At 37.2% G+C, this 27434-nt stretch overlaps 1 protein-coding gene across 2 annotated transcripts in view; it reads right to left on the bottom strand.

Annotated features, from left to right (window-relative positions):
- The window catches only part of LOC149807208 (RING finger and CHY zinc finger domain-containing protein 1-like), a 59417-nt gene that overhangs the window by 14619 nt on the left and 17364 nt on the right, over positions 1-27434 (bottom strand). For both annotated transcript variants that reach the window (XR_016422007.1, XM_089963555.1), the window contains exons 5-6: positions 22684-22787; positions 7390-7419 (exon numbers count right to left, since the gene is read on the bottom strand). Coding sequence is in view for 1 of the 2 variants with exons in the window: in XM_089963555.1 (XP_089819681.1) it covers positions 7390-7419; positions 22684-22787 (134 nt within the window). In the remaining variant the exon portion in view is untranslated. The remainder of the gene's footprint in view (positions 1-7389; positions 7420-22683; positions 22788-27434) is intronic.

Raw genomic sequence — 27434 nt, 5'->3', positions numbered from 1 at the left:
TCCAAAGAGTAAAGGCGACCCAAACGGAGTCATCCGTAAAGCCAGATTATGATGGGGCTTGAGCGACATGGACCGCAGACATGCGTCACGTTGTATCAGGTCTAAGTTGGCAGAAGCAGTCAATGCATTAGCCATGGAATGGTGAGCTGCCCTGTTAATAACTCTAGTAATCCGGGCCGTCGCTTCCCAAGCGTGGTCATTGTCGGATTTTTCTGCGAGTCGGAAAATGGCTAATGAAGCCAAGTCTAACATTGAAGACGTAGTGACTACGTTCCGGACTAGCTTTGACGTGGCATGGAACACATTTTTGTCCACTTTGTAAAACAGTGGAGCGGACATGTGAACTGCTGCCATATTTTTGTCCAGGGCCGGAAGACCCGTACTGAAGGCCTCTGAATGAATTTTGTACCAGCGACACGAGAACATTGCTGGTACTTGGTTTTCTGAAAAGAACGCCTTAGCATTCCCTGGATCACCTATTCATCCTGATAGATGATCATTGATCTCCTTAATTTTTGCAGACTAGGGAAGGAGCCAGAAGGACGGCGTCTCTTCCTCCCCGTCAAGATCTACAGACGCCTTAACTTTGTAGTCTTGAGTGGTGGTAGGAGGTGGAGAGCATTCTGAAGTTGCCAACACCCTATACATTTCTTCCACTGCCGCCTTGAAGCCAAACTCAGTCCGTTCCATGGTTGGATCTGTGTACGGCTGATTTGCAGGAGTTTCGTCACCCTCACTGTGTGCCGAGTCATGTTCTGGAATAGCTTGCATTTCTGGATAGAGCATACCAGGTGGCATAGATGACGCGATTCCGTCATCCTTGACATTGGCACTAATTCTCCCTTGTGGATAAGCCGTGAATATATGGACGGATGGCCCTGCCAGCTGGTTTGTCTGGCTTGTGGTCGGCCTGAATGTTGGCGACAGTCCTGCTATCACCGGTACCGGCTGCTCCAACGGCCTGGCTGGACGGACAGATTTCTCACTAAAATCTCCACCATAGTATTGGTATGTTGCCGGCGGTACAGCTTGACGTATGGATTTATCACTAAGATCCCCATAAATCATATTTGGTCAAACCGTTTTAGCAATAGGGTCCCCATGCTGGGACAGCTGGACGGCCGATGACATACAGGTTGTATAATGAAATGGATTCGATGGATCTGGTAAAAAAAAACATGCGTCCTGACTTACAGGCCCGAAGGCCATGCTCGGACATGCGGGGGGACTTACGCCCACTGGGCAGCCTAAAATTGGGGGAATATTCCCCCAAAGAGTCAGAAAAAGCTGTGGAAGCGAGCGAGGGAAATAAGGGTAATATCTGGCCTGATGTTAATAGCTGCGTCGTTGTTTCCTGGACCAAACGATGCATCTGTTCAAAGTTGGACTGTTGTACCCTGTCAACATTATTTTCCTCCATTGCCGCTGATGTTACTGTGGCTGATGGTTGCAAACGACGAACTTTAGGTGGAGGAGGGACCCCAACGTCCCCCACAAGACTCACAATGGAGGCCGTCTTCGGATCTATACTGAGGACATCAATGCTATCTTTTTTCGACTTATTCCGTCTATCCCTCCCTTTTGCTGCCTTCTGGACTATATCAGCCCACATTTGCTCTGTCCAAGTATTACACACGCTGCATGGTATAGATGATGTACACTTGGTACATATAATACAAGTGTCATGGTTGTCTTCTTTTGCTTTGAACATTTTGCATTTCATGCATTTGGTTGACATTTCTACTGAAACGACACAAGAAAAGAAAACAAAGCACAAATCAGCAATTCAGCATGTTATTAATTCGCTAATACCACAACCGTTACTAACGGAGTAAGCAAAATTAGTCAGTGTCACTTAAACTCTTAATTCACAACACGAGTTCAGCGATAGCGTGTGTAACATGGTCTTCAGTAGACAAAATCCGTAAGGGTGACAAAGTCACTCAATTTTGAAAAAAACTGTTAAAATAATGTATACAACCTGTAGAAGAATGATTGTCCAACGCAATAAATCCAAATTTAACGCTAAGATGGCTTGGATTGTTTGGAGGTATAATGAATGTGTTATCAGTACAAGCGAAGCTTAAAAACTAGTGACACCTGGCGGTGGCAAGGGGAGGTAAGGGGCAAGAGTTATTGCCCTTTGGTCTATATGAGATGGACAGAAAAGACGAATTTTCATCTTTTAGTAGGGCTGGATTCGTGAGGTAGCAGGCTTATATCCCTAACGTTAATGTGATCGGGGAACGTATTTGAAGGAGAAATGCAACAATCCATCAGATTTCATTGCTTTTATTTAAGTTTGGTTGGTGTTGACTTCCTTTGATAAAGGTGCTTTGTTTTTACTGAAGACTGTAGTTGGCTTTCTTTGATGAAGGGTGCATATATTATTGAACTCACCAATAAAGAACAACTTTAGAGAACTAAACAAATGCCTATTTGTTACTGCTGCATCAACATCAAATAACTGTAGAACAATGACTGAGACTGAATTTGATTCATTTGCTTAGTATTTATAAAGAATGATTGGTGCTTCAAACATAATCAGTTTTCTTTGAAGCTTCAGCATAAATATTTTTTTGGGAGTACATTGTAAAAAAAAAGAATTAGCTGTTGTTTTCGCCAAAAAAAATCACCAGATGGTATATTTTGTTGCAAAAGAAATCAGACATTGCGACATTGGCAAAGCCCTGCGTGATCCCTGAACAAACGTTTTACATATTATTTTTCATAATTTTCAGAAGAAAAATTAAATTCAGAAGCAATGCCACAATCATCTTATATTCAAGTTCATACATGATAAACCTTTACACATTATTTTTCATACTTTTAAGAAGAAATTTGTTTTTTCAATTTTCAAAAAAATACATGTATATGAAAATTTGGGAGCCATGCAATAATCGTGTCATATCCAAAATTCTGTAATAATGGAACATGCTATAGTGGGGTCACAATGTATAGGACATTTATGCAGCTAATTTGCATGGGGAAAATGGCAGTTGTGAACATGTGACTTCTACATAAAGGTGAATGTTATGACAGGTTCGACTGTTCAAGAGAAGCTGAGTATAATATTATTTTACAAATTATTATATCTGTATACACAAATTTATATCAACTACAGTGATTTGTCATTTTTTTTAAATGGATTGAAACATGTCACATAGTACATTTCACATCCATTTTCTTTTGCTTTTTAACTGTCATGTTTTGCCTCTACTGATTAATAATTGAATTTTATGATTAATTTTAACTTTTCTTACCAATGTTACACATTTTAAAACATAATGTCATGAAATGACTGTCTACAGAGGGTAAACAAGAATTTGCTTACACATATTATACTTTAATTCCACAGCGACTTGAACAATACTGAAATACTAATAATTTATATCAAAAAGATTGTCTGAAGGCTTCCCTACCATTCTGAGCCATATTTCATGGCAGATCACCACCATTTTTTTCAATATTCAAAAACTTTCAAACAAAGATGCATTCTGTTGAATGTATATAAACCTGCAAAATGGTTATGGAGAAGAAACTGTTAGCATATTTACCTATTTTTAGTAGGGATGCCTTAATGGACTGCATAAATGTATCCTCTGCACAAGTTTTAAAGACTTCTATACAAAGATGATCCTGTAAACCTGGATCAAATTCTGTCTGGTTTTTATGAGAAGTGGTTTAAAGGTTGCTTTCTGTCCAATATGGGAAAAATCTATTGATCTAATTTTTAAGAACTCATTTTAGGATTTATTTATTTTAAGTAATGGACATTATATTTGATGCTGGATTGGCACTGCTTGTAAAAAATAAGGGCCTTCATTTGAGAATGCTTTCTATCAAATTTGGTCACTTTTTGTGTAGTGGTTTCTGAAATCATGTTAAAGGAGTTTCTATTTGTTCGCAATGGTGACCATATTTGAGCCTGGATTGGCATCATTTGTAAAAATTTAAAAGACCTTTATGCCAGGTTATTTTCTTTCAAAGTTGGCCACATTTTGTTCAGTAGTTTTAGACAATATATCACCTAAAGTGATTCTCTCCTATTTATCAACAATGGTTGTATCTGACTAAGGATTGGAATCATTTGCACAAACATTAAGCCATTATATCAGTATGCTATGTGGTGTGTGTGTGCTTTGGACTTTTAATGTAGCTTTAAGAAATTTTCTGTCATATTGGTACGATGTTTGCTGTGTGACTGTTTATAGTGATGTATGGCACTTGGGCATCATGCCGCAGACATGTGGTATCATGTCCTAACCAGTCACATTATCCTGACACTAGGCCGACCAGTCCTAACATTAAAACTCTTAATGCTGAGCATCAAGCGAGGCATCTGCAAATACCATTTTTATATAAGTCTTTGGTATGACTTGGCCGGGGTTCAACCCAGTGACCTCTTGCATCCGAGGCAGATGCTCTAACCACTAGGCCACTGGAGCGGTCCCAGTATGCTTTTGTCAAACTGAATCAAATTTTGTTGATTGGGTTGTAGCATGTGATTGAAACTATTTTCTATTTTTAGTAATGGCAGCCATATTTAATGATAATGTGTGTGTGTGTGTGTGTGATTTGGATTTTTAATGTAGCTTTAAAAAAATTCAGTCATATTGTTATGATATCTGCAGTGTGGCAGTTTAAAGTGATGTCTAGCACTGGGGCATCATGCCACAGACATGTAGCATGATGTCCCACCCAGTCACATTATCCTGACACTTGGCCGACCAGTCCTAACACTAACCTCTTAATACTGAGCGCCAAGCGAGGCAGCTGTTAGTACCATTTTTTAAAGTCTTTGGTATGACTCGGCCACGGATTGAACCCACAACCTCCCGCATCTGAGGCGGACACTCTAACCACTAGGCCACCGAAGCGGTTATTTAATGATAGAATATTATAATTCTGTACAAACTTCAAAGGCAACAGGAGTAGCAATAACAAGATTTTAAAATGAGCACTCTGATAGCAATACTGGATTTCCAAGCAGCAGCATTTTCATTTAGCACAAAGCAGACCTTGGGATAAATGTGTTTGTAAAGTTCCATGGCAATCCTCCAAGTAGTTTAGGAAGAACAGCAATAACAAACTTGTGCTAAACAGAAGAACAGACAACAAATGACAGACCATTCCATTCAGATCTTCAAGTCTTGATCAGGAGAGCTATAACTTAGAAGGGTTAAATTTCCAAATTCAAATGACATTTATAGAAAATAAACATCACATGATTGAAGGAAAAATGAAGGTTGTGAGATCAACTGTTTATCCAAAGCATTACATTCAATTTCCCGTTTAATGGCGTAGACTTGTATCATCATGACATTTTCTGGGACTATGAAAAATGGATGCAATGCAAAGCCATTATTTTGGTGCACATTGCATATTTATTACCATATATCAGCCATGTGTGCAACTTCCTCTAAGACATGGGCTGGATTTGTGATTTTTATTGCTACACCTTTATGATGTACATAAGTAGACAAAATCAGGTCACTGGTCAGATCTGGCCCATTGGCCATTGGTTGCACATGCCTGTTGTACATACTTGCTCACAAGTCAAATCAAACTGCAAACTGTACACACCAAGATTGATTTGTGGCTGCATAATGTGCTAGCTGGTCTTATCTGTAATTTGTTAGAAGTAATCATTTAGAAAACAACACAGGTTCTGATTTACTGAAATATTATGCACAGGCAGATCAGGGTGTCCCAGAATTGTATGTATTTTTTATTTATTATTTGGATTAAATACATGTACTCGGGTTTCGTTTTTTTGTATGTCTACATGGTCTGTGTGTAATTTGACCTCGTTGTAGAGTAAAACATCACATTATGAGAAGACTTGTCAGTGAGCAGTCTACTTTAATGATTTGCGATCTCCAGCTGTAGAGATATGTGAGTTAATATTATTTTCCTATTTGTATTATAGGATATAATTATTTTACTATCGCATTTATCTTGTATTATAGGTAATCCCGACTAGTGTTGTATAATGCAATGTTATAGTCTGTTTTCTAGTTTACCTGTATGTAACTTAATAGAACGATTATATTCACGATAATGTTGTATTTATTAAGGAAGAGAAGGTGTTATGTTAAGTACTATAAGATTCTTGTCAGATACAGGTTCATTTCTGAACCTGATTATCACCATGCACAGTAGTCCCAATACTAAAATTTGTATAAAATCAGCTCAAGTTTACAGTACATGACATCATTACATGTTGTCTTATGTGACCGTGTCATTTGTAATACATGGATTTGGATATTATATTTACAGCTGACTGATTGATGATTGATTGATTGATGGCCGGTGACTGGTGAATGGTAACTGGTGAATGGTGAGTTTAGTGCTGAAGGAGTGAAGGAGGGATGGAATGACAGTAACACTGTATCTCTGTATATGCACTGTATTGTAGGTCTTGTTTAGCTGTGGTGCTGAGTTGTTATACCGAGTGTGCTGCTGTCGGTGGGTGATGTTGGCCCGAAGAAGATAAACGTCATAACATGGTGAAGAACCAAGGCTTCTGGATCAATGGGTCTGCAGAGAACAAGAGATTCTACAGATCTTTAGGCAGACAATTGCTATACAAACAGACTGGTCTGTACACAAGTCATGCACTGTGCCCAGTTCATTACTGCATATAAGTAATGTGCCATGGACAGTGGGTTATTGCCAAGTTGCTTGCTCCATAGAGCTGCTACAAATACCACAATGGGTAAGCATTGAACCTTTATAATATAAAAAAAAATACTGCATTCTGCTTATTACCATAATGGCACTTACTGGGCCAGTCAGTCAATTCCCACACTCACCTAATAAAATATCTGGACCACATTTTTGATTCAATCCAAATATCTTTTATGGACTGTCTATCCAGTCCATAAAATGCTATATAGCCCTTGAAGACCATGAAATAATTGCAATTATTTACTGTGAAGTCTATCCAGTCCATAAAATGCTATATAGCCCCTGAACACCAAGAAATAATTGCAATTATTTACTGTGAAGTCTATCCAGTCCATACAATGCTATATAGCCCTTGAGCACCAAGAGATAACTGCAATTATTTACTGTGAAGTCTATCCAGTCCATAAAATGCTATATAGCCCCTGAACACCAAGAAATAATTGCAATTATTTACTGTGAAGTATATCGAGTCCATAATATGCTATATAGCCCTTGAACACCAAGAGATAACTGCAGTTATTTACTGTGAAGTCTATCCAGTCCATAAAATGCAATATAGCCCCTGAACACCAAGAAATAATTGCAATTATTTACTGTGAAGTCTATCCAGTCCATAAAATGCTATATAGCCCCTGAACACCAAGAAATAATTGCAATTATTTACTATGAAGACAAAGTTTTGTTCACTAAACCTACCCTGTTTTCAAGCACTGTCTGTAGCAATTACTGAAATGAGAGAATAAATATACATAAATCGATATTATCAAAATTGTGTCCATGAAGAGACAAAGTCATAAATTACAATGAATAAAATCATGGATATCAATCTGAAATCATCTTAAGCCCTCCAATTTTGTACAATCTAATTTAAAATTCACAAGTATGCTTTGAATGCAATGAAAAATAAAACAGATTTGCATTTATAATAGAGGTATGCTCCCACTGCTAGCGTAAGTCCAAAATATTAACAATTTAGAAACAATACTGCATTACTGACATAAAATCTTATTAGTTTATTCATATATATACACAAGATGAAGATCAACTTCCTATCGGAAGAGGTTTTGCTAAATTGTGACAACAAGGTTTTTATTTGTATAAAAAAAATGGATCAACATCACAAAGCACAAAAAGTCAATTTTTTTAAAAAAAATTGGTAAAATTGAGAAAAACAGCCTAAATCAAATCAGGTGATTTACATATAAAGATAAGTATGCCTATGGACTTTCATTTGTCTGTCTCAAGTATTTTTTACTGAATTTTGCTGACAAGGTTTGTGTCAAAAAATGGACCTGCATGATCACCAAATAAACACAAACATGTGTAGGCAACTGAATTGCTCTATTGGTCTGAAGGTATGATTACAAAATCAACATATGAATACAAATATGAATTTTAAATGCCATTCATCTACTATACATGTATGTATGTATATATGCACATATGTATGTATGTGTGTGTGTGTGTGTTTGTGTATGCATGCATGCATGCATATATGTATGTATATATGTATGTATGTTTGTGTGTGTGTACATATGATTTATGTATGTATGTATGTGTGTGTGTGTATATGTGTGTGTGCACATGTGTATGTATGTTAAATAGTACATCAGCACAATCCCTGCTATATAGTACCAACTAAAAGCTAAGTTCCATCAAAGTTGCAGATAAGCATGAGTCTCCTCAAGGGTCTGATGCTTTAGTGGCTGAAAACAATTTCCAGGAATCCAAGACAAGACTGTTTCTTCTATTTTAACTGTTTGGTACTGAAACCATCTCTAATATTCTTAAGAAATGCCAACACACCGAATTTGATAACAAAAATATTTTCTTACATATTGAATTTAACAAGTTTGAAAGAGGCTTGTGAATGCAGGACAGAACCATATATCATGGCCACTGACCTGAACCTGATATCATAGACAGAATTCTATGTCATGGTCACTGACCTGAACCTGATATCATAGACAGAACTCTATGTCATGGCCACTGACCTGAACCTGATATCAAAGACAGAACTCTATGTCATGGCCACTGACCTGAACCTGATATCAAAGACAGAACTCTATGTCATGGCCACTGACTTGAACCTGATATCATAGGCAGAACTCTATGTCATGGCCACTGACCTGAACCTGGTATCATAGACAGAACTCTATGTCATGGCCATTGACTTGAACCTGATATCATAGACAGAACTCTATGTCATGGCCACTGATGGCCACTGACCTGAACCTGATATCATAGTCAGAACTCTATCATGGTCACTGATCTTTAACCTGATATCAGAGATAAGATCATTCAAGTTGTCTCAGATAATATTTTGATATGCACATGTGCTAAGTTGGGTTAAATCTATAATTAACATTTTGAAAAACAAAACAGTTATTCAAGTGGCATCATTCAAGAATTTGCCTGATATATCCATATACTGGATCTGATAACAGTCCATTGATTGTTTTATCAAGCTCATAAAATAGTACAGCCAAAAACTCGAGTCAAAACCTTCAACCTTATGATCATCTTGTTCATTAGAATGCAACTAGAAAGAAAGGTCAAAATTCACTTGTATATGTCTCAAGTCACTGTTCTCACAAACTCAATGAAATACAAAAATGCAAGAAATTATCTTTGCCTTGACTCAAAGGTCAAATGGGTCTTGTTTTCATAACTCTTTCACAAAGAAGTAGAAATATTATATGAATAACACATAATGTTTGTCAAAAAGGGAAGCACACTTAATTCTCATCATATTTATTCCTAGAACAAAGACCATAAACCCGTCACAATAGCAGCAACCTGGTAAGAGCACATGTTCATGCTGTAGTCATGTGATACAAATAAAAACATCATTGAAATATGCTCTATGCATGATGAATCTGGCTTTCTCCAAGTTGCTGCAAAGCAACAGGTTTCTGGTCATTGTTTTCTGAATAAATATGATGAGAAATATGTTTTGAGTTGGGGGTTTTACAACCATTACCTGACATTCATTTAATATTTTCATTTTTTTGTACTGCAACATTGGAAATTGGTTTATTGTTGATATCATGTGACTACTGAACCTCTGATGTTATGAACATGTAGGTTGCATGATTTGTGAGTCATGAGACTAGCAATGCAACTGGTTAGTACCAGGTCAAATTTCATCAACGCTGTAGTTTTGTCTGACCTGTGATTTGATTAAAGACATAATATATCTTATGTACACAATTTCTGTAAACTAAATCATTTTTCTATTGATTTCATGCAGGTATGGCACAATGTTGTTTAAGTTTGCTAGACCTGCTAGGAAGCAGCTACCATATGCTGTCACCTCATGTGGTGGAGAATTCCAACTTTTCAATGGGCAATTTGCAAGAACTCAGTCAAAATATCCAAAAATGGAGTGGAAAGGGTTGGAGGAAACAGACTAGAAGCCACGTTGAAGGTCAGATGAACACAATTTTCATTCAGAACCAGTTGCATATTAATCTGAAAATCCCATGTAAATATGAAAATCCAAACAGTAAATGTAGCCGTATAAAGATTTTCTTTATGGCCATTAAGACATAATTCTGGTAATTAGATCAGTATTATTTTAATATAGAATGAAGCAAATATGCAATAAAAAGGTCATATTTTTTAATGTTAGTATGGCCATCTGTTTAGGAGAAATATAGTTTTGGGTGGGTAATACTTAACCTGTTATCATTACTTTGCTATTGCTTTTCTTCCTGAATTTAAGATGAATTTCCTCTTCTAGTTAGCAATTAGAGGTCTAGTCCTAGTCTAATATCTTACTCTTACTCATTTATGTCATTCGTATATCATCCTCCTTTGACATGGACTGAGACTGAAAGGACATCAGAGTAAACAAGTACTGTATATACTCATGTATATGCCGAATAATTTAGAAAAAAATAAAGGCCTGGAAGAAGGGGGGGTCGGCTTATCTTTGGGGCAAGGTCTAAACTTAAAAGTTTTTTAGATTTTTTGTTGTTGACTACCATAATGGCTGTAAATCTTGGGAGACATATATGCATGTGAAATAAATACATTCTTTGTATGCTAAACTGTTATAAACTGCTATGATTGCTTCTGTTATTATATTGCATGTGCACATTTTCTGATTTCTCCAACACGAAAATAAATAGTTTACCTGGGAGACCAGACTGTACTATAATGTACAGTACTTACACAGTGCAAATCATGCCCAGTGCAACTTTAATCTTTGTTTATTCCTAAACATAGTATATGCAGATTTTGTTTTATCCATTTTTTGACCAAATCTCATTTTTCCAGATACCACTTCAGCTAGTTGGTAATAGCTGTTTCATTTATGTTGATCCATGCACTCACAAGTTACTCTTTTTCAATGATATAAGCGATGATACAAATTGAGGTAATATTTATGAAAAGGTACACATGTACAATTGTGCAAGGTACAACCAGCATAACTGTTACATGTTCATGAAAGAATGGCAAAAATAAAGGCTAAAATTCTGAATACAGATCAAAGAAGATCATCATCAATCTATTTTACTTTTGTGTTTTGGCTGAACAAAATCATAAATTTCCACACAATGGAAAGATGGATGTTTCTGCATCTTCTTTGTTTATAATTGGCTGTTTTGTATTTTGATTACTGATAGCAATACAGGCCATCATTAAAACCTTGAAACTGGCTTGTATTAAGAGGAAATTGTGACCGGCAAATATACCAGTACTTTGAAATGTGATTGCCTTTTACTCTGTACTATTAGCATGATTACCACAGCTTTGTAAAATGGGGTTTAAGGTTGCTCACATCCAAACAAACTACAACTCAGTTTTTATGGTATTAGCATAAATTCTGAAGCATTATTTCTGAAACTTTATTACTGTATTTTGGATTTATCATTAAAGCTTAATGCAGTGGTATCCATGATTCGAATCCAAGGTATGTACTTCATTCAGTTTAGTGGAATCTACTTAATTCAGTGCATGTTCAAACCTACAATGTACATGCAGTGGTGCCATTATGTGAACACGCTCACTAGCCTAATTGCAAGCATTGAAACCCAATTGTTGTTCACTGTTGTCATAATGGATAATATTTTAATGAGTCAGGTATTTACACTGATATAAAAAGTAAAATGCAATAACACATAAACAAACAATGATCAAATCAAAAGGGAAAGGTAGTGTTACAGCAACCTGCGAATGCTCAATTCTTGACACTGCTCAATCAAGTTATATACAACTCTTAATTAGGCAAAATCAATAAGAAAACAGAAAATTAAATAAATTTATTGACTTTTCAAACAAATTTATACCATTCATATCTAATAATTGTACATGCCAACCCTGAGAAATTTACATGGGTAATTTTGCGAATGTACGTTTGCCTACAGAACTTACAATATGCATACTGTGATGTCGTCTCCGACTTTTGGGTTGGCTTCTATGAGGGTTAGTGTTTATACCTATTCAGTTTGGGGAGTTGGCTTATATATGAACAGGTTTATACGTGAGTATATATGATATGTGGGAATCTGGTAATAATATTTAAGTATTACATAATTAACATCAGTTTACCACACCTGCCCACCACCACAACTTAACAGCAATATAAGATTGTCTGTAATTATGACTTTGCTGACTTTTCTAGTCCTGAGGATGGCTGATGGCCTTAAGACCAGCCGTCAGCACGAGGTTGCCATTTTTTTAGACTGGAATCTTCATAGACCTGATGATAACATTCTACGGTCCTCCCTGGTATCCCATGACTTTGCATCAGATCACCTCTGCACTATGTGCATCTGGATGTATCAGTCCCTAACCCTCCACCTTTATCTGCTACTAAGAGAAACCTCAGTATGATAAATAGAACCAAACTAATGCACGACATCCAAGCAAGCCTAACAACTTGCCTATCTCCTACAGCAGAACAACTCGATAACTGCCTGCGTTCATTGCTCAACACATATGCCCCAGCTACCAAGAGCAGAGTATCAATTCAAAAGTGTTCTCCATGGTATAGCAGTGTTAGGGACCAGCTTCGCACTGCTAAAAGAGACTGCCATAAAGCTGAGAGGCTTTGGCTTTCCACCAGACTCACTATTCATAAGCAAATCTATGAAGCTGCTAAGAAGAATGTCACAAATATAGTCCATGCAGCAAAATCAGCCCACTACACTACTAAGATCATGGAAAGTTCCAGCTGAAAAGAGCTCTTCGAGATTTCTAACAAGCTAATGTCAAGGAACAAATCTACACCACTTCCAACTACCTTCTCTCCAGTCAACCTTCCGGACATGTTTGCAAATTTCTTCTGTGACAAAGTACAAACCATTAGAGATAAGCTTGACACCACAATTTGAATTGACTTGTCGTCACTATACAGTTGGGATACAGAATTTGAGCGGCAACCATTAGCAGCATTTGAACCTGTCTCTATGGATTTTGTACGTACAATCCTGATGAAGAAGTGCACCAAAGTCATTTTTGAACTTTATCCAATTCCAATATCACTGCTGCTTGAGTGCTTAGATCCAGTATTGCCTTCACTAACTGATGTTATTAATACCTCTCTCTCATCCAGGGAATTTCCATCATTTTTCAAAACTGCCATTGTAAAGCCTCTGATGAAGATACCAACACTAGACCATAACGATTTAAAGAACTACTGCCCAGTTTCTAATATCCCATTCATATAAAAAATCTTAGAAAAGATTGTTCTATCCCAGCTTGTAGCTCAATTCAAACAGTCTTTTTAGCAATGTACAATCTGCATATCGCCCTTGCCACAGTACTGAAACTACTCTTCTAAAAGTACTTAATGACATTCTCTCTGCGTTAGATAGTGGAAAGATTACAGTCCTTACCCTCCTTGATTTGTCTGCAGCATTTGACACAATAGACCATGATATATTACTTCACCGTCTCCAGCACGTATCTGGCATTCATGATACAGCCATACTGTGGTTCAAGTCATACTTGGTCAACAGGACACAAATTGTATCTGAAAATGGAATACACTCCAGCTCAGTTGATCTATGTTGTGGTGTTCCACAGGGGTCTGTTCCTGGACCTGTTCTCTTCATTCTATACACTCAGCCACTCTCAAGTGTCATAGATCATCATCCAGTGTCTCACCAATTGTACGCTGATGACACCCAGATATACAAATCTAGCCACCCAGCTGAAGTTGATGCTACCACCCAAGTGTGTAGAGAGGTGCATTTCTGATGTGAAATCATGGATGACATGTAACAAGCTGCAGATGAATGATGATAAAACTGAGGCCATTCTGATCACAACACAAAGACTTTCTCGTTCACATCCTTTACCTCAAACAATAAATGTCAGCAACACCAACATTAAATTCACACAATCAGTATGAAACCTAGGTGTTACTCTGGACAGTACTCTCACATTGCACGAACATGTCATGAACATATGCAAGGCTGCATATCTTGAGCTGAGATGCATCAGCTCAATTCGCAAATATCTTTCAGTTGATGCCACTAAAACATTTGTGTGTTCATTAGTACTTTCAAGACTGGACTATTGTAACTCAATTCTGTCTGGTTCATCTCAATATCTGCTCCAGAAACTTAAAAAAGTTCAAAACACAGCTGCTCGGATCATACTTAGAGTACCACAACCAGAGCATACCTCCCTGCTGCTCTGTACCCTACACTGGCTATCCATTCGATCCAGAATCAAACACAATTTTTTTTCTCTGTGCTACATTTCACTGTCGGACTCTTGTCCAACATACCTATCCGACCTCACCCATGCGTATACACCAGCAAGATACTTATGCTCCTCTTCTGACAATCGTATAATCATTATTCCCACTATGAAAACAAAGTCATATGGGCAGCGTTCTTTTGCATACCAGGGCCCAGCAACGTGGAATGAATTGCCCACTGAACTTATACACAAAGACACAGTGATCCCATTCAAGAGTACTCTCCAAGCTCACTTATTTCGACTGCAAGAACAAACTTAAAGACCTAATAATGTTTCCAACCTTAAATATTCTCAGCATGTTTTTTGTTTGTTTTCTAATTTCATAGTGTTTGTTTTTGTAATCATATCATTATATGTTTTTTATCTTATAGGTGTTGTCTAATGTTGTAAAGTGCTTAGAGCTTCTAAAGATTATGCACTATACAAAGTCCTCATTATTATTATTATTGTTATCTTCTGTCAGTAGGGACTCTATTGCAGTTGTTGTTGTTGTAGGGTTTAATGCCATTTTTCAGCACACGATAGACTATACATGGTGGCCAGTATTAATGGTGGAAGAGGAACCAGGGAAACCCCGCAGAAAGAACCACCGACCCACGAGAAGCTACTGGCAAGCTTTCTCACATACCCACATTGGCTGACTCTGAGACTCAAACCCACTCAGAGAGAGGTGAGATGGCAGTGATCCGTAACAGAAAGCGCTTTAGACCACTCCAACGCTCGGGGCCCCAGACTCTACTGCAGATTTTAGGATGACTTTACAACTTGCTGTGCCAAGACTACTAGGCCAAATGCACAGATGCTTTTGCTCTAGTATGACAATTAATGACAATAGAAAGAAAAGAGTAGAGTGAGATTGCCAGAATGCAGATACCATGACTTCATGCAGAGAAAAATGATCCAGAACAGCCCATGATGCAACAATTGCCCCAAACCTCATGGACCGACAGTCATGAAGGTAATAACAATAATCCACCTCTAAATGGTGGCTGCCAAAATAATGGAGGTACCTTTGAAAGGGAGAAGAAGACTACAACCTTTTAGCCTTTTACACAAGTTATTCTCCCTTTTGATTTAACCAAATAAATACAATAGACTCCTGTCAAACAAAGGAGTCTATCTAGCACAGATGCAAATGGATTTGGGATAAGGCTGGGCTGGCAAAGAAGAGCAACTGAATCATAGCTGCAACTGACTTGGAGGTAACTCTTTTTTACCAGCAAGGCAGGAATTTTGGAAAACTGTTAAAAGTAAGGTTGTTGAAGGAAAGCTTAATGATGGCTAAATACATAATGAAAAAAAAACCATATAAAAAGTTCCAACCAGAATATAAAACAAGTCTTTGAATCTCAAAATATCTAATCAGTTCTGAAAGTTGAGGATTAGACAGTATGGTGGAGCCCAGAGAGAACCTGAGGGTATTATATGACAGGTGCTCCATACGAGGTTGAGGCAAGCTTGCAATGCTTGGAAAATGGCTTACATTTCTAGATTGTAGATATGAAAGTAAATTAAGCCTTGAAGAAATACATTGCCTGGCTCTAGAGGAGCAGCCCAGCCGAAACCTGAGGTGTCAGTATACAAGACAATGCTAGGTTCTGAGACATGTATCATAACTCTGACTTGCTTGAGACACTAACTCAGGTGCTGACGAAATCTGGATCCTGAACTGAACAAGGGGTTCTTATGAGGTCTCCAGTTTGCTAGCAGCAGAAACTGGAGAGTTCTAATATGAAACTTTTCTAAGGGAAGCAGATCTGCTACTGCATTCAGGGTCCCCAGGAGTCTGAGTTAGGGGTGAGGTGACAATGTAATGCTCTTGTTATTAGGGACAGTGTTTTTGTTGGGGGTGAATTTTCCCATGATTTGTGAAAATATTTAATCTTATTTAACAAAAATTTCAGAAAGAATCAGGACTTCTGCAGACAAGTCAGTGTCTTTCAAAAGAGTGGCAGAGCTCTCAGTAAGGCATATTTGAGAACACTACATACCAAATAATAAAAAAACTGGATGATAAGAACCCGTAACAATTTTAAGTGAACTGCAGTTACTCTCATCATCCAAGGAAAGGCTTTCAACAACGAAGCTTGGCTGAAGGGAAAAGCCCAAAATTGAAAGAACTGCTTGCCCAAACCGAACTGTATTAATTTCCTGTGGAATAGGAAGATAACTGCTGTTGTTGTTGTTTTGTGTTTAGTACCATTTCTCAGTGCAAGATAGACTATATATGGCATCCTCTATAACTCATGGAGAAAGAACCCAGGAAAACCCTGGAAAGAAAGACCAATGCACATGAATCTACTGGTACACCTTTTCACATATCCATACTGGCTGAGCCAGAGACTCGAAAACATGTGGACAGAGGTGATATGGCAGTGATCTGTAAAGTTGTGAGCTTTAGACCACTCAGCCACCCAGGGGTCTGACAGGAAGATGGTTATATAAAGGTATACATCATGGAGGTCTAGAGAGTCATTGGCTTACATAATTTTCCGAAAGTGAGGCTGACCTCTTGAACTTGATGAATAGTTTACAAATAAACTAGATTAATGGGGAAAGATTGATGAAGAGTTGTAATTCTCCTCCTTTCTTCAAAATCAGGAAGATCAAGAAATTGAATCCCAAACTTTTACAGTATAGTACCTTCACTACTGGGGCCCCGAGTGGCCGAGTGGTCTAAAGCACTGTCCATCACGGATCACTGCCATCTCACCTCTGTCTGCGTGGGTTCGAGTCTCGGGCTTGGCAAATGTGGATATGTGAGAAAGCTTGCCGGTAGCTTCTCGTGGGTCGGTGGTTCTTTCCAGGGTTTTCCCGGTTCTTCCTCCACCATTAATACTGGCTGCCATGTATAGCCTATCTTGTGCTGAAAAATGGCGTTAAACCCTATAACAACAACAACAACCTTCACTACTGACACCTTCATTAGAACGGTGAACAATTCTTGTCATTGGGATTGTAATTTGGTTTGATGAAACAAACTGCGAGTCCTTGATACACATAATCATTTTAGAAGGTTACTGTTGGGATTATGAAGCCAAATAAGCACTCTTCATCTAGTGAAGATCAACAAGTCCTTGCTTTGTTCCAACAAAACCTTTTGAGTCTCTAAGGCAGCATCCCTATGGAGTAGGAGTAACTCCACCAAAGTGCCATAGACATTGAGAATGAATGCCACAACAGCCTCCAGAAGTCTCAGCAAGCAGAGACTCTTCTGGTGAAACCTAACACTGACAAGAATTCCATCTAGCAGGAGTAATAATAACAGCTGCTCTAATGGACATCAGATCAGTACCATTTTCAAACTAGACAGCTTAAGGAGTCTTCTCACTAGAACTTCATGACTTTCCATTCATGAGTACAGTGGGACACCGCTATAACACGGTAGTTGGGAGCCATAGAATCCGTGTTATGAACCGAACCGTGTTATATGCAACCAAGTTAGTTAGCTGAAGAAAACATACCCCCCGCAAAAAAAAAATTGGGGGTGGGGTAATAAATGCGGGTGGTAAAATACGTGCTTCGTCGGCACAGTTGCTATCTTGAATTAATGCATATTAAATGAGAAATACACCTGTAGTGAAAAGAGAGAAGACATCATATAATAGTTTACTTTATTTAGAGAACCATGAATTGGTACATATACGTGAATACTGTTCATATATAAATGTCTAATGTACAGCATGATCAGAGTATCAACGCAGTGTACTCACCTGCGAACCTTTATCATATACATTGAATCCACAATACAAGTGATTCCATCAAAAATATGCATACACAGCTTTAAAATATTCATTAATTTTGTAACAGGTCATATTGGTCTGAATTCAGTGGAAAAACATAGCACAGTCACGTAACAAATGATGAAGCACATTTACTTTGAAGTACGTTCGAAGTCGGTAAAAGTTAGTTTGCATTTTAAGCCGCCGTTGGCATAAACATTTTCCCTACAAAAAGTAAACTTTCACAGCAGTTAAAGTGTTCCAATAATTGTTGGAAAATTAAAAAATCCATCAGATTCCATCACTTTTATTTAAGTTTGGTACTGACTTCCTTTGAAGAAAACTTCTTTGCTGTTATTGAAAGATTGTAGTCGGCTTTCTTTGATGAAGGGTGCATGCGCTTTTGAAGTCGCCGCTAAAGAACAGCTTTGGAGAACCAAACGAATGCCCATTTCTTATTGTGGCGGCAACATCAAATAATTGTATTGCATGACTGAGACAGCGATTTTTTCCATTTGCTGAGTACGTTTTCATAACAGTTGGTGCTTCAAAGGTAATCTGTTTCCTTTGAAATTTCAGCAAACTGTTTTATCTGGATACATTTTTAAAAGGAATTGGCCATCGTTTAGACTATTCTAGATACTGTCCCTCCATGCCTGCTGAATAAACCAATAAGATTTTTAAAAAAAATTTTTTTTATACATTTGTGGTAGCAGCGTGATGCTGTCTTCTATGCATGCGTCTGAAAATTAATAAAGGGTCAACGGACGATAGAGACGCAGGTGTTCTGATGACATGAATTATTACAGAAAACGTGAGTGTTCTGAAGGATTTAATTTGAAGTGAAAAGAAGAGGAATTTTACTTACCATCCACACACAAATGCCAGTCTTTGTAAAGATATTAATTACTAGCAAGCGGCCAAAAATCCGATGAAAGACAGATTACGATAGAATGCCTTGTCCAGTTGATCTCAGTTACCAGAAATGCCAACAACAAATAAGCGGATATTTCACAACATACAGAACTCATACTAGATGTCAGGATAAGCGGATTATGATATAACAATGCACTGTTTAGATGGTTTGTCAGTATAGACAAAGAATTTGTTTATGTAACAATAGACAAATTTCAGTGCATTTTATATCCAGTTTGCGGCTTCCTTTCATGGGGCCTCTGAATTTCTCCACTCCAAATCAATGGTTGTATATAAAAGTTTAAACAGCCAACAATGTCGCCAACAAATAAAAAAGCCACATGGTATGTTTTGCAGCCAATAAGGAAAAACAATCCAAGTCTGGGACATTGGCGAAGACCTACGCGATCCTAGAATAAACTTTTTATGGTTTTTTTTCTTCTTCTTACTTTTAGGAAGAAAGAAAAAGTACTTTTTCGTGTACAAGAAAAATACATATAAAATTTCAGGAGCCAAGCCACAATCGTTTTGCATTTTTTATTTATACGCGATCTCTATCCCAAAATGATAAGCAGCTTTTTACGGGTTTTTTTCATATTTTTTAAGATTTTCTTTTGTGCACAAGAAAAACACATGTACACAACTCCCTCGATAACTCGCGCACATCGGGGTCCAGAAACATCGACCGCACTATAAGTGAGGCGCGAGTTATCGAGGGACCTATAAAATAAGCCCAAAACCAATAATGTGATTGACGACATAACGGAGAAATAAGGGGGGGGAGGCAGATTATACTGTTGAATACTCACTTTATAATCGTTCTGAGATTAAATGTTAATAAATATCTCTTCATAACGGTGTACTTTATTATTTCCTCATAGGACAACATTAATTTCAGGATAAATTACAGTATATTGAGGCGATCATCAAAAACATTATTCCACGTGGTTTCCGTTCGCTTAACATGTGTACCACTTCACATATTGTGTACTACATCACTAATTTTTATGTTGAATTGGATACATTCTAGTTTTATTGTTTGATCCAAATTAGACATTTTTTTTATATACAAAAGATCGACTCTTTTTGAGAAACAGTGTCGATCGAACGATAGATAAATATTTTTGAATGTGATAGAAGTAAAATGGAAAACAAAAAAAACAAGGGTTAATCAGTACAGACATTTAATTGGTCTACAAATTTAAAACAATGTAAATTAGAACAAGTTAATACTTGCTGTTTGTTCCACGCTTGACAAATATCAATTCACTTTTTGAAAAAATCAGTTGGTTTTTTTTGTGTGTGTTACTCCTTGGTTTCTCTGCCGCCAAGCAAAATCCCTCAGATTTCTCAACTGCATGAGCTTTACTTAGTCAACATTTCAGGTCTGCAGCCACCTTATGGCAATATCAAAATATTTGATTGCTTCCTGTGCAGAGGGGTGGGGGGTGCAACATCTGCGTCTACATCACTTTCAACACTTGTGTTACTCCAATTAGAATCGTCTTCTGCTGCATATTTGTTTGCTATAGAAATAATTATAGTTTCATCTGACATGTATTCGGCTGTGGGACAATCATTGTCAGCACAAATCCACTCCTCCATATCATCAAGAGAAACGCCCATCTCAGGACCATGAGTCTGTACGAATTTCTCCCAAACAGCCTCGGCATTAATGACATCAGTTTCACTGAAACATTCGAAGTCACTATCATCGTCGTTGTCTCTGTTACTGTTTTGCTTTACGTCAAAGGCAGCTCCAAGACCCTTAATCCAGCACCCGAGGTCTCTTGTAATCGATTTTTTTTAATGCAACAAACAGTTCCCCCAAGTTGTTGATCAAAACAAAGCCGGCATGTACATGTAATTAGGTTCTCACAGAAGTACTCACGGGTTTCGATGTGACGGTCGATTGACTCTTTTCATGTTTTCAGTGAACAGAATATGTTGTGATTATAATGTTTACAATGAAACGGAATTAAAGGATTAGAACGTGACTGTTTATTTACAGTATACTGACAACTATTTATCATAAAAACTTACATAATATATGATATCTTTAAACAGAGGTCTCGCTAGGATTTTAAAACTGGGTCTTTCTGCCTCTGAATTCAATCACTAAATATTAGTACATTTTCTCACTCGGCCGCTATTCAAAGCCTTTGAACTAGCAGCCTAGCTGTTGCATCATGTTCTTTTTTTTTTAATGTACTCTTATAAAATGGCAACAGTACATCAAAGAGTCTTTCAGTCACTGAATTCTGTCATTGTAAATATCAGCAGTTAACTGATCAACACATTTTCCCACAAAGCAGGTGGCTGAAACAGGACTGGCAAATCTTTGAATTTTCCCGCGCACCTATTACATGCGTACGGAGGACTCCCGCCTCAGTGATTTTCTGCGTCCCAGATCAAAAATTGGCGTTTTCAAGATCTCTGAAATTAATTCTTCTTTAGAACTTGCAAATTTCAAAATATGGATTATATTTTTATGGGCTTTAATCACCATTTGCGATGATAAAACGAGCAATGTATCAAGGTTTAATTTATCAATTCTTATCGTAATTTTTTCATGTTCAGCATATTTTAAAGATATTTTAAATACATTTTCTCTGTAAAAAATCGGGAGCCAAGACGGACACCGCGTTATAAGCGGGATCGTGAGTTATCCGGGCGCGAGTTATCGAGGGAGCGGTGTATATGAAATTTCAGGAGCCACGTTACGACCGCTTTATATCCAAAATCGCGTTATAATAGAGCGCGTTATAGCGGGGTCACACTGTAGCAGTAACAAGATTTGCAAGGTGGCTGAAATGGCAACCACATGAGCTATCAGAAGAATACTTTTTTCATTTAGGACCAACTAGACTAATTTGAACACTTTTAGCGAAAATCCCATGCTGGTAAGACCATCTATTTAGGATGAGTAGCAACATGTTGATTTTCAAGATGGCTGCTGCAGCTGCCATATTAGATGTCTGAGAGGAGCATTTTCATTTTGGACCAACTAGACCTTGGGATTTATGTGTGAGTGTAAAGTTTCACATCAAACCTCCAAGTAGTTCTGGAGGGGTAGTGACAAACTTGTGCTAACAGATGAATGTCAGATGGACAGCAGGCCATAGAAAATGGACAAAAGGTCATTATATATGCTCTTCTGGTCCATGACCAGTCGAGCTAAACATGAAACTAGTTCAAGAACTGAGTATGTTGATTGGCTACTAAAAATGTGTATTTATATCACTTCACTCTTCCTTTTTATATCATTTAACAGATTAATTACATTCTTATGCTGCATTTGATGGAGATTTATCAATACACTGGATTTATTTCTCAAGAAATTTTATCAAATATTTCTGATGTCTCAATGAAGGCACTTAATTTTTAAGTTATAAATGCCCCAATGTCGGCAGATGCCCCCTTTTAAAGTTTTTAGCTGGGGCACTGTATTACTGTGTTATCATACATCCCATGCCTTGTGTAATACATAAGATCTACATTTAAATCACAATTTCTAGATCATCTGGAAAATCAAATCAAAATAAATATTGAAGTAAATAACCTTAGCATTGGGTGAAATGTACCATACATAATAAAGAATCCTCATGCAAGAAGACATGCATCAAACTACCTGTGAATAAGATGTCCACATTTGGGTACATGAGCCTCATTTCGAGATGTGTGCAGATATTCCAAACACACTGCACAGTTCCTCCTAGAGCTCTCCTGTACACACTGAAGAAGAATACAAATACATAAATTAACTCCTGAACCATACTCCCCAATCCCCTACCAAAGGTGCATCCAGAATATGAAAATGTGATCTCCCTCCACCTGGTGTAAACAGTTTAGATTACATAAAGGGCTGACTGGCACAGTAATACATAGACAATCAGACACAGATTTATGTACATTTGTGATTGATCACAATATATCCTGAAATAAAACCCTGCAAAATCTACCTTGTTTTACCTCTTAGTATTGAATATTAAACTGGATACTATGATATAATCTTTAGTCAATAATGCTTTTAAAGTATTGTCCTGATTATAAGAGTCTTAAGATGTATTATATACATTATTAGGGAATTTTGGCATTTGTTCTGATATAAATACAAACAGGTGGGCGCTGAAAGTTTCATAGCAATAAAAGGAAAGTTACCAAGTAATTATAATCTGGACAAAACTTAAACAGCAGTATTACTGAAGATTAGATCATAATAACCCAATTTTAGTATATAATTTGCACTCAATACCTACCTCCTCCCCATGCCACCCACCTAAAAAACAAGTCCTTGGAAGGGGTTGAGGCTCTACTGGCAGAAAAGAATTTCCAATAATCCAAGATAAGACCATAGTTTCATTTTAACTACAAAGTGTGCAAACCATATATGATATTCTAGGCGATAAAAAGTTTGTCAAATTTCCATGCTAGAAGTATACGGTACAAGTTGGAACAAAGTATGAAACTGTTTCACTTTCTTGAAGTAGTGCTATACTCACTATGGTACTATGCCCAGTTTGTTATCTGTTCCAAATTGCTGCATTAGGGTTTTAAGTCCATCGATACCCTAGATTGCTTGTTCTGACGGAGGTATTTTGATCAAATAAATATCTTTACTTCCTAATGCACTGTCCCATTTTCAGATTCTTATTTATTCCATTTATCTTAACCCAAATAAGGCTATATAGTTTTGTTGCACAACATCCTGCAGGCCTAAACTGTATGAGAGAAGAAACAAAAATTGCTCTCTACTTTTAAATTGTATGTCTTTTAATTAGACTTATCATTCCGCCTTTTCTACATTTAATTTTGAAATACCGGTGCAAAGGGGGTTTACTGGAATGCTGTCGGTTTTGTTCATCCTACATGTATATCAGACTCAAATTTATGACCATTTTGGCCTCAAAATCACTCACTGATACCTCCATTAAACTTCCTCAGTTCCAATAATCTACTATACTTCATAACTTTAAAAAAAATTGTCATCATCACTATCATCAGTATTTGCCAAACAAAATTGTTATCTAAAGATGAATTATGCTGGGAATCAACCATTTTGGGTTTTCTGGGTAGCCCATATTTTAAACACGCATTTTTAAAACTTCCTTGATGCAAAGTTCAAATTATGACAGAATGCTTGTTCCTGGGCCAAAAAAGACAATCAAATTTAGTTTAACAACCATTCATGTCAACCTGAAAAAAGATGTCATGACAAGTCCAATTATATCTCTACCAGTGTGACTTCTGTCACAACAAGCACTTTAAGTGAATAAAAATTATATACTACACATAGTACATTTTCATACATGCAACTTTAAACTTATTTTGTGGAAGTTCTTATGCACACTGTTTTCGATGGAAGCAATATTCTTAACATTGTGTTGTTGCAAAAGTACACATCTTCACCATATACTGATCCCTCTTTCAGAAGTACTTACTACCTGTGGAATGGAACCCTTACTTTCATGCTGGAGGGGCAGCAGTTGGTAAGCTAGAATTGCATTCAAATTCATAAAATTTACAACCAATCTACATCCACAATGGGAATCACTGAGTTTTAAAACTTTATCATAAACAGTACTAAAACATTTTGTGTTATAAGGTTCTCAAAAGCCTTCAATTTACTACCCACAAAGAATGGTGTCCAACTTTTAACATTATGACCCCTTCTCGGGGATTTCTGGGGTGAGTAAGAGGATAAGAATCCATCCCATGCAAATTCCTGAAGATGTGAGACCCATGACATGTCTTCGTTATGTCCTACCTTTATTACTCCAGCTGTCTCTGGGCACCAGCGGCCAAACACAACCAAAATGTAACATATATCATACATGCTGAATAGAATATAAGAATGGTACAGAAGTGAAAATGAAAGGCATACCAGAAAAGACAGAGCATTACAGTAGTCCCCCTCTTGAACAGCCCCCCGACCAGCGACCCCCTGCTCCTTACGGCCATAATCCGTTGGCACCGACGAGTTTGTGTTCAAAAGTACCCCTCGCGAAAGGTGACCTGGCTAATGCGACCAGCGGCCAGCATATTAGTGCAATAATATAAAATTTACCCCTCACAAGTGGCCGCATTTTATTTGAATATGTATCCAGAACAAGTATTTTATTCATAATGTGTGTTAAGTAATCCGATTTCTGTTTCCCCGATGTCAGGTTTTCGTTACTGAAAGAAGTATTGAGTAAAGTACATTTACCACTAAGGTTAATATTATATCATTTATGCCTCACGAGAAGCCAAATTTATTCCATAAAAACCGAGAAAGACTAAAATTTTAATCCATACAAAAGGGTACGTACATGTAATCCAATTAGCCTTACTGCTGTGTTATCATAAGATGTCCGGTTTAGTCACTGATAATTGTTAAGTTTACAATTATTGAACAGTTGTAACAGATGAGAAGTGGCAGTATCGATGTACAATACCCAAGTCAGCAGGAAAATGGTTTGATAGCCTTTATGGCTTCCCTTAGTAAGATGTTGAGCTTGTTCACTTTGATAATCAGTGGCTATTACTACTGACAATAATTGTAAAAGTTACGAATCCTAACGGCCGCGAGGTCAAATCTGCGTGATGTTAATGGTACATATCAAAGCTGTTTTGGCTTCTCACTTAGTGTAAAGACATGTATAAAAACAATAGGGTACCAGACTGCGACTAACAAATCACGTGACAAAATCACTTCCTTTAAAAACACACGGCAATTTGTTTAGATGCATACAAAATTGTTTTATCAGTATTGTAGTTGGCAACATGAATAACTTACTGCAAAAAGATCAACATGTCATCGAGGGAAAAAAATCTCAGTTTAGAAGAGAAAGTGAAAGTAATTCAACTGACCGGGGGTGGGGGGGAGGGTTCGTCGAGGATCCTTGCAGAAAACTAATGTTGGGAAGACTCGGATAAACAATATCATGAAAGATAATGAAACAATTCTGCAGAAGTGGGAAGGTGAAATGGACGGAGAAAGGAAGATTGTTTGAGCCAGGAGACGTTTGTATCGTGATTTGAATGACAAGAAAAAGCAACAATTTTTTCAGTTGAATTGGGATATGACGACTTTACCGCAAGTAACGGACGGTTGCACAGATTTCAAGTGCGACACAATATTAAGTGTTCTGTCCTTAGTGGAGAATCAGCTGATGTTAATAATGAAGTTGTTGAAGATTGGAACAAAAGACTAAACGATATATGCAGGGGATATGACAGCAAGGATATTTTTAATGTGACGAGACTGGTTTGTTTTTTAGACTGTTACCAACAAAGTGACAGATGATGTGATCTGTAACATAATTATAAACACAGTTTTAAAACTATATCAATGGTTATTCATAGCATTCTTTTGAAAATGATGACAGTTTGTTTTACATTTATTTCACATCATGCATGTGATTTTTTAATGAAAATATTAAATATCTGTGACTTTCTTCATATGCATTTACTATTCGCATTTGTCATCCCCCTTTAGAAAGGCCACCCACATTATAAGGCCACTTCCCTGCTGCATCAGGGGTGGCCTTATAAGAGGGGGACTACTGTGTATGTACAAATGGACAGGTTTACCTTTACTCTTACTGCAAATTTACACCAAACAATACTCTTTTAATCTTCTACCAAAGCAGGGGTAACAAACTGATAATAAACTATATAATGATATTTTTGCATTAATTTTTTAAAAAGACATTGTTTCTAACATCTGCTTAAAAAATTATTGTTGTCCACCACAAGTCAGATATTACTAGGTCAAAGTAACCCTGCAGTGACAGCCACAGGTAAAGAATCATGTAAAAAGATTGCAGTAGACAACTACTGACCAAATTCCTACACTCATTCACAAGTACAATACAGTTAAACTATACAAATAGAAATATGGAATTTTACCCCTGAACAAACATATTTATTCTTACTTCCAACTGCCTTGATTACAAAGGGCTTTCTGAGTAGGGTAGGATTCCAGGTTTACAGATTATACCATCAATAAAGAACCAAATTGATGTGGTCGGTCATGAGATAAATGCAAAAACATAAACCAGTAAAATGTTAAATGCAGGTCATAATATCCTTCTTTTTTTGTAAACGTATGGTCTAACAGGTAGGCATACAATCATGTTGATGATCTGGCTTGCGACTGAAACTACGATATAAAGCATGATGAGGGTTTAGTACTCGTAAAAATACATCCCCTCACCAAATATCATGAATCTGAGTATAACAGTATGTATTCAATTTGCTAAAACCCTAAACTAAATGCAACAACTTAACTGAGAATGTAGGGGCCTCAGGGTGGCTCAGTTGTATAAGGTGCTGGCCTTTATAAGTCACTAATACATATCACCTCTGTCCGCATTAGTTCAAGTCTTATTTTGACCA

This window comes from Sinohyriopsis cumingii, chromosome 1 (genome assembly GCF_028554795.1).
Source record: "Sinohyriopsis cumingii isolate HCF-2022 chromosome 1, ASM2855479v2, whole genome shotgun sequence".
Taxonomy (NCBI): Eukaryota; Metazoa; Mollusca; class Bivalvia; order Unionida; family Unionidae; genus Sinohyriopsis; species Sinohyriopsis cumingii.
Note: the sequence above shows the minus strand (reverse complement) of the source record. Positions and strands in the feature narration are given on the sequence as shown.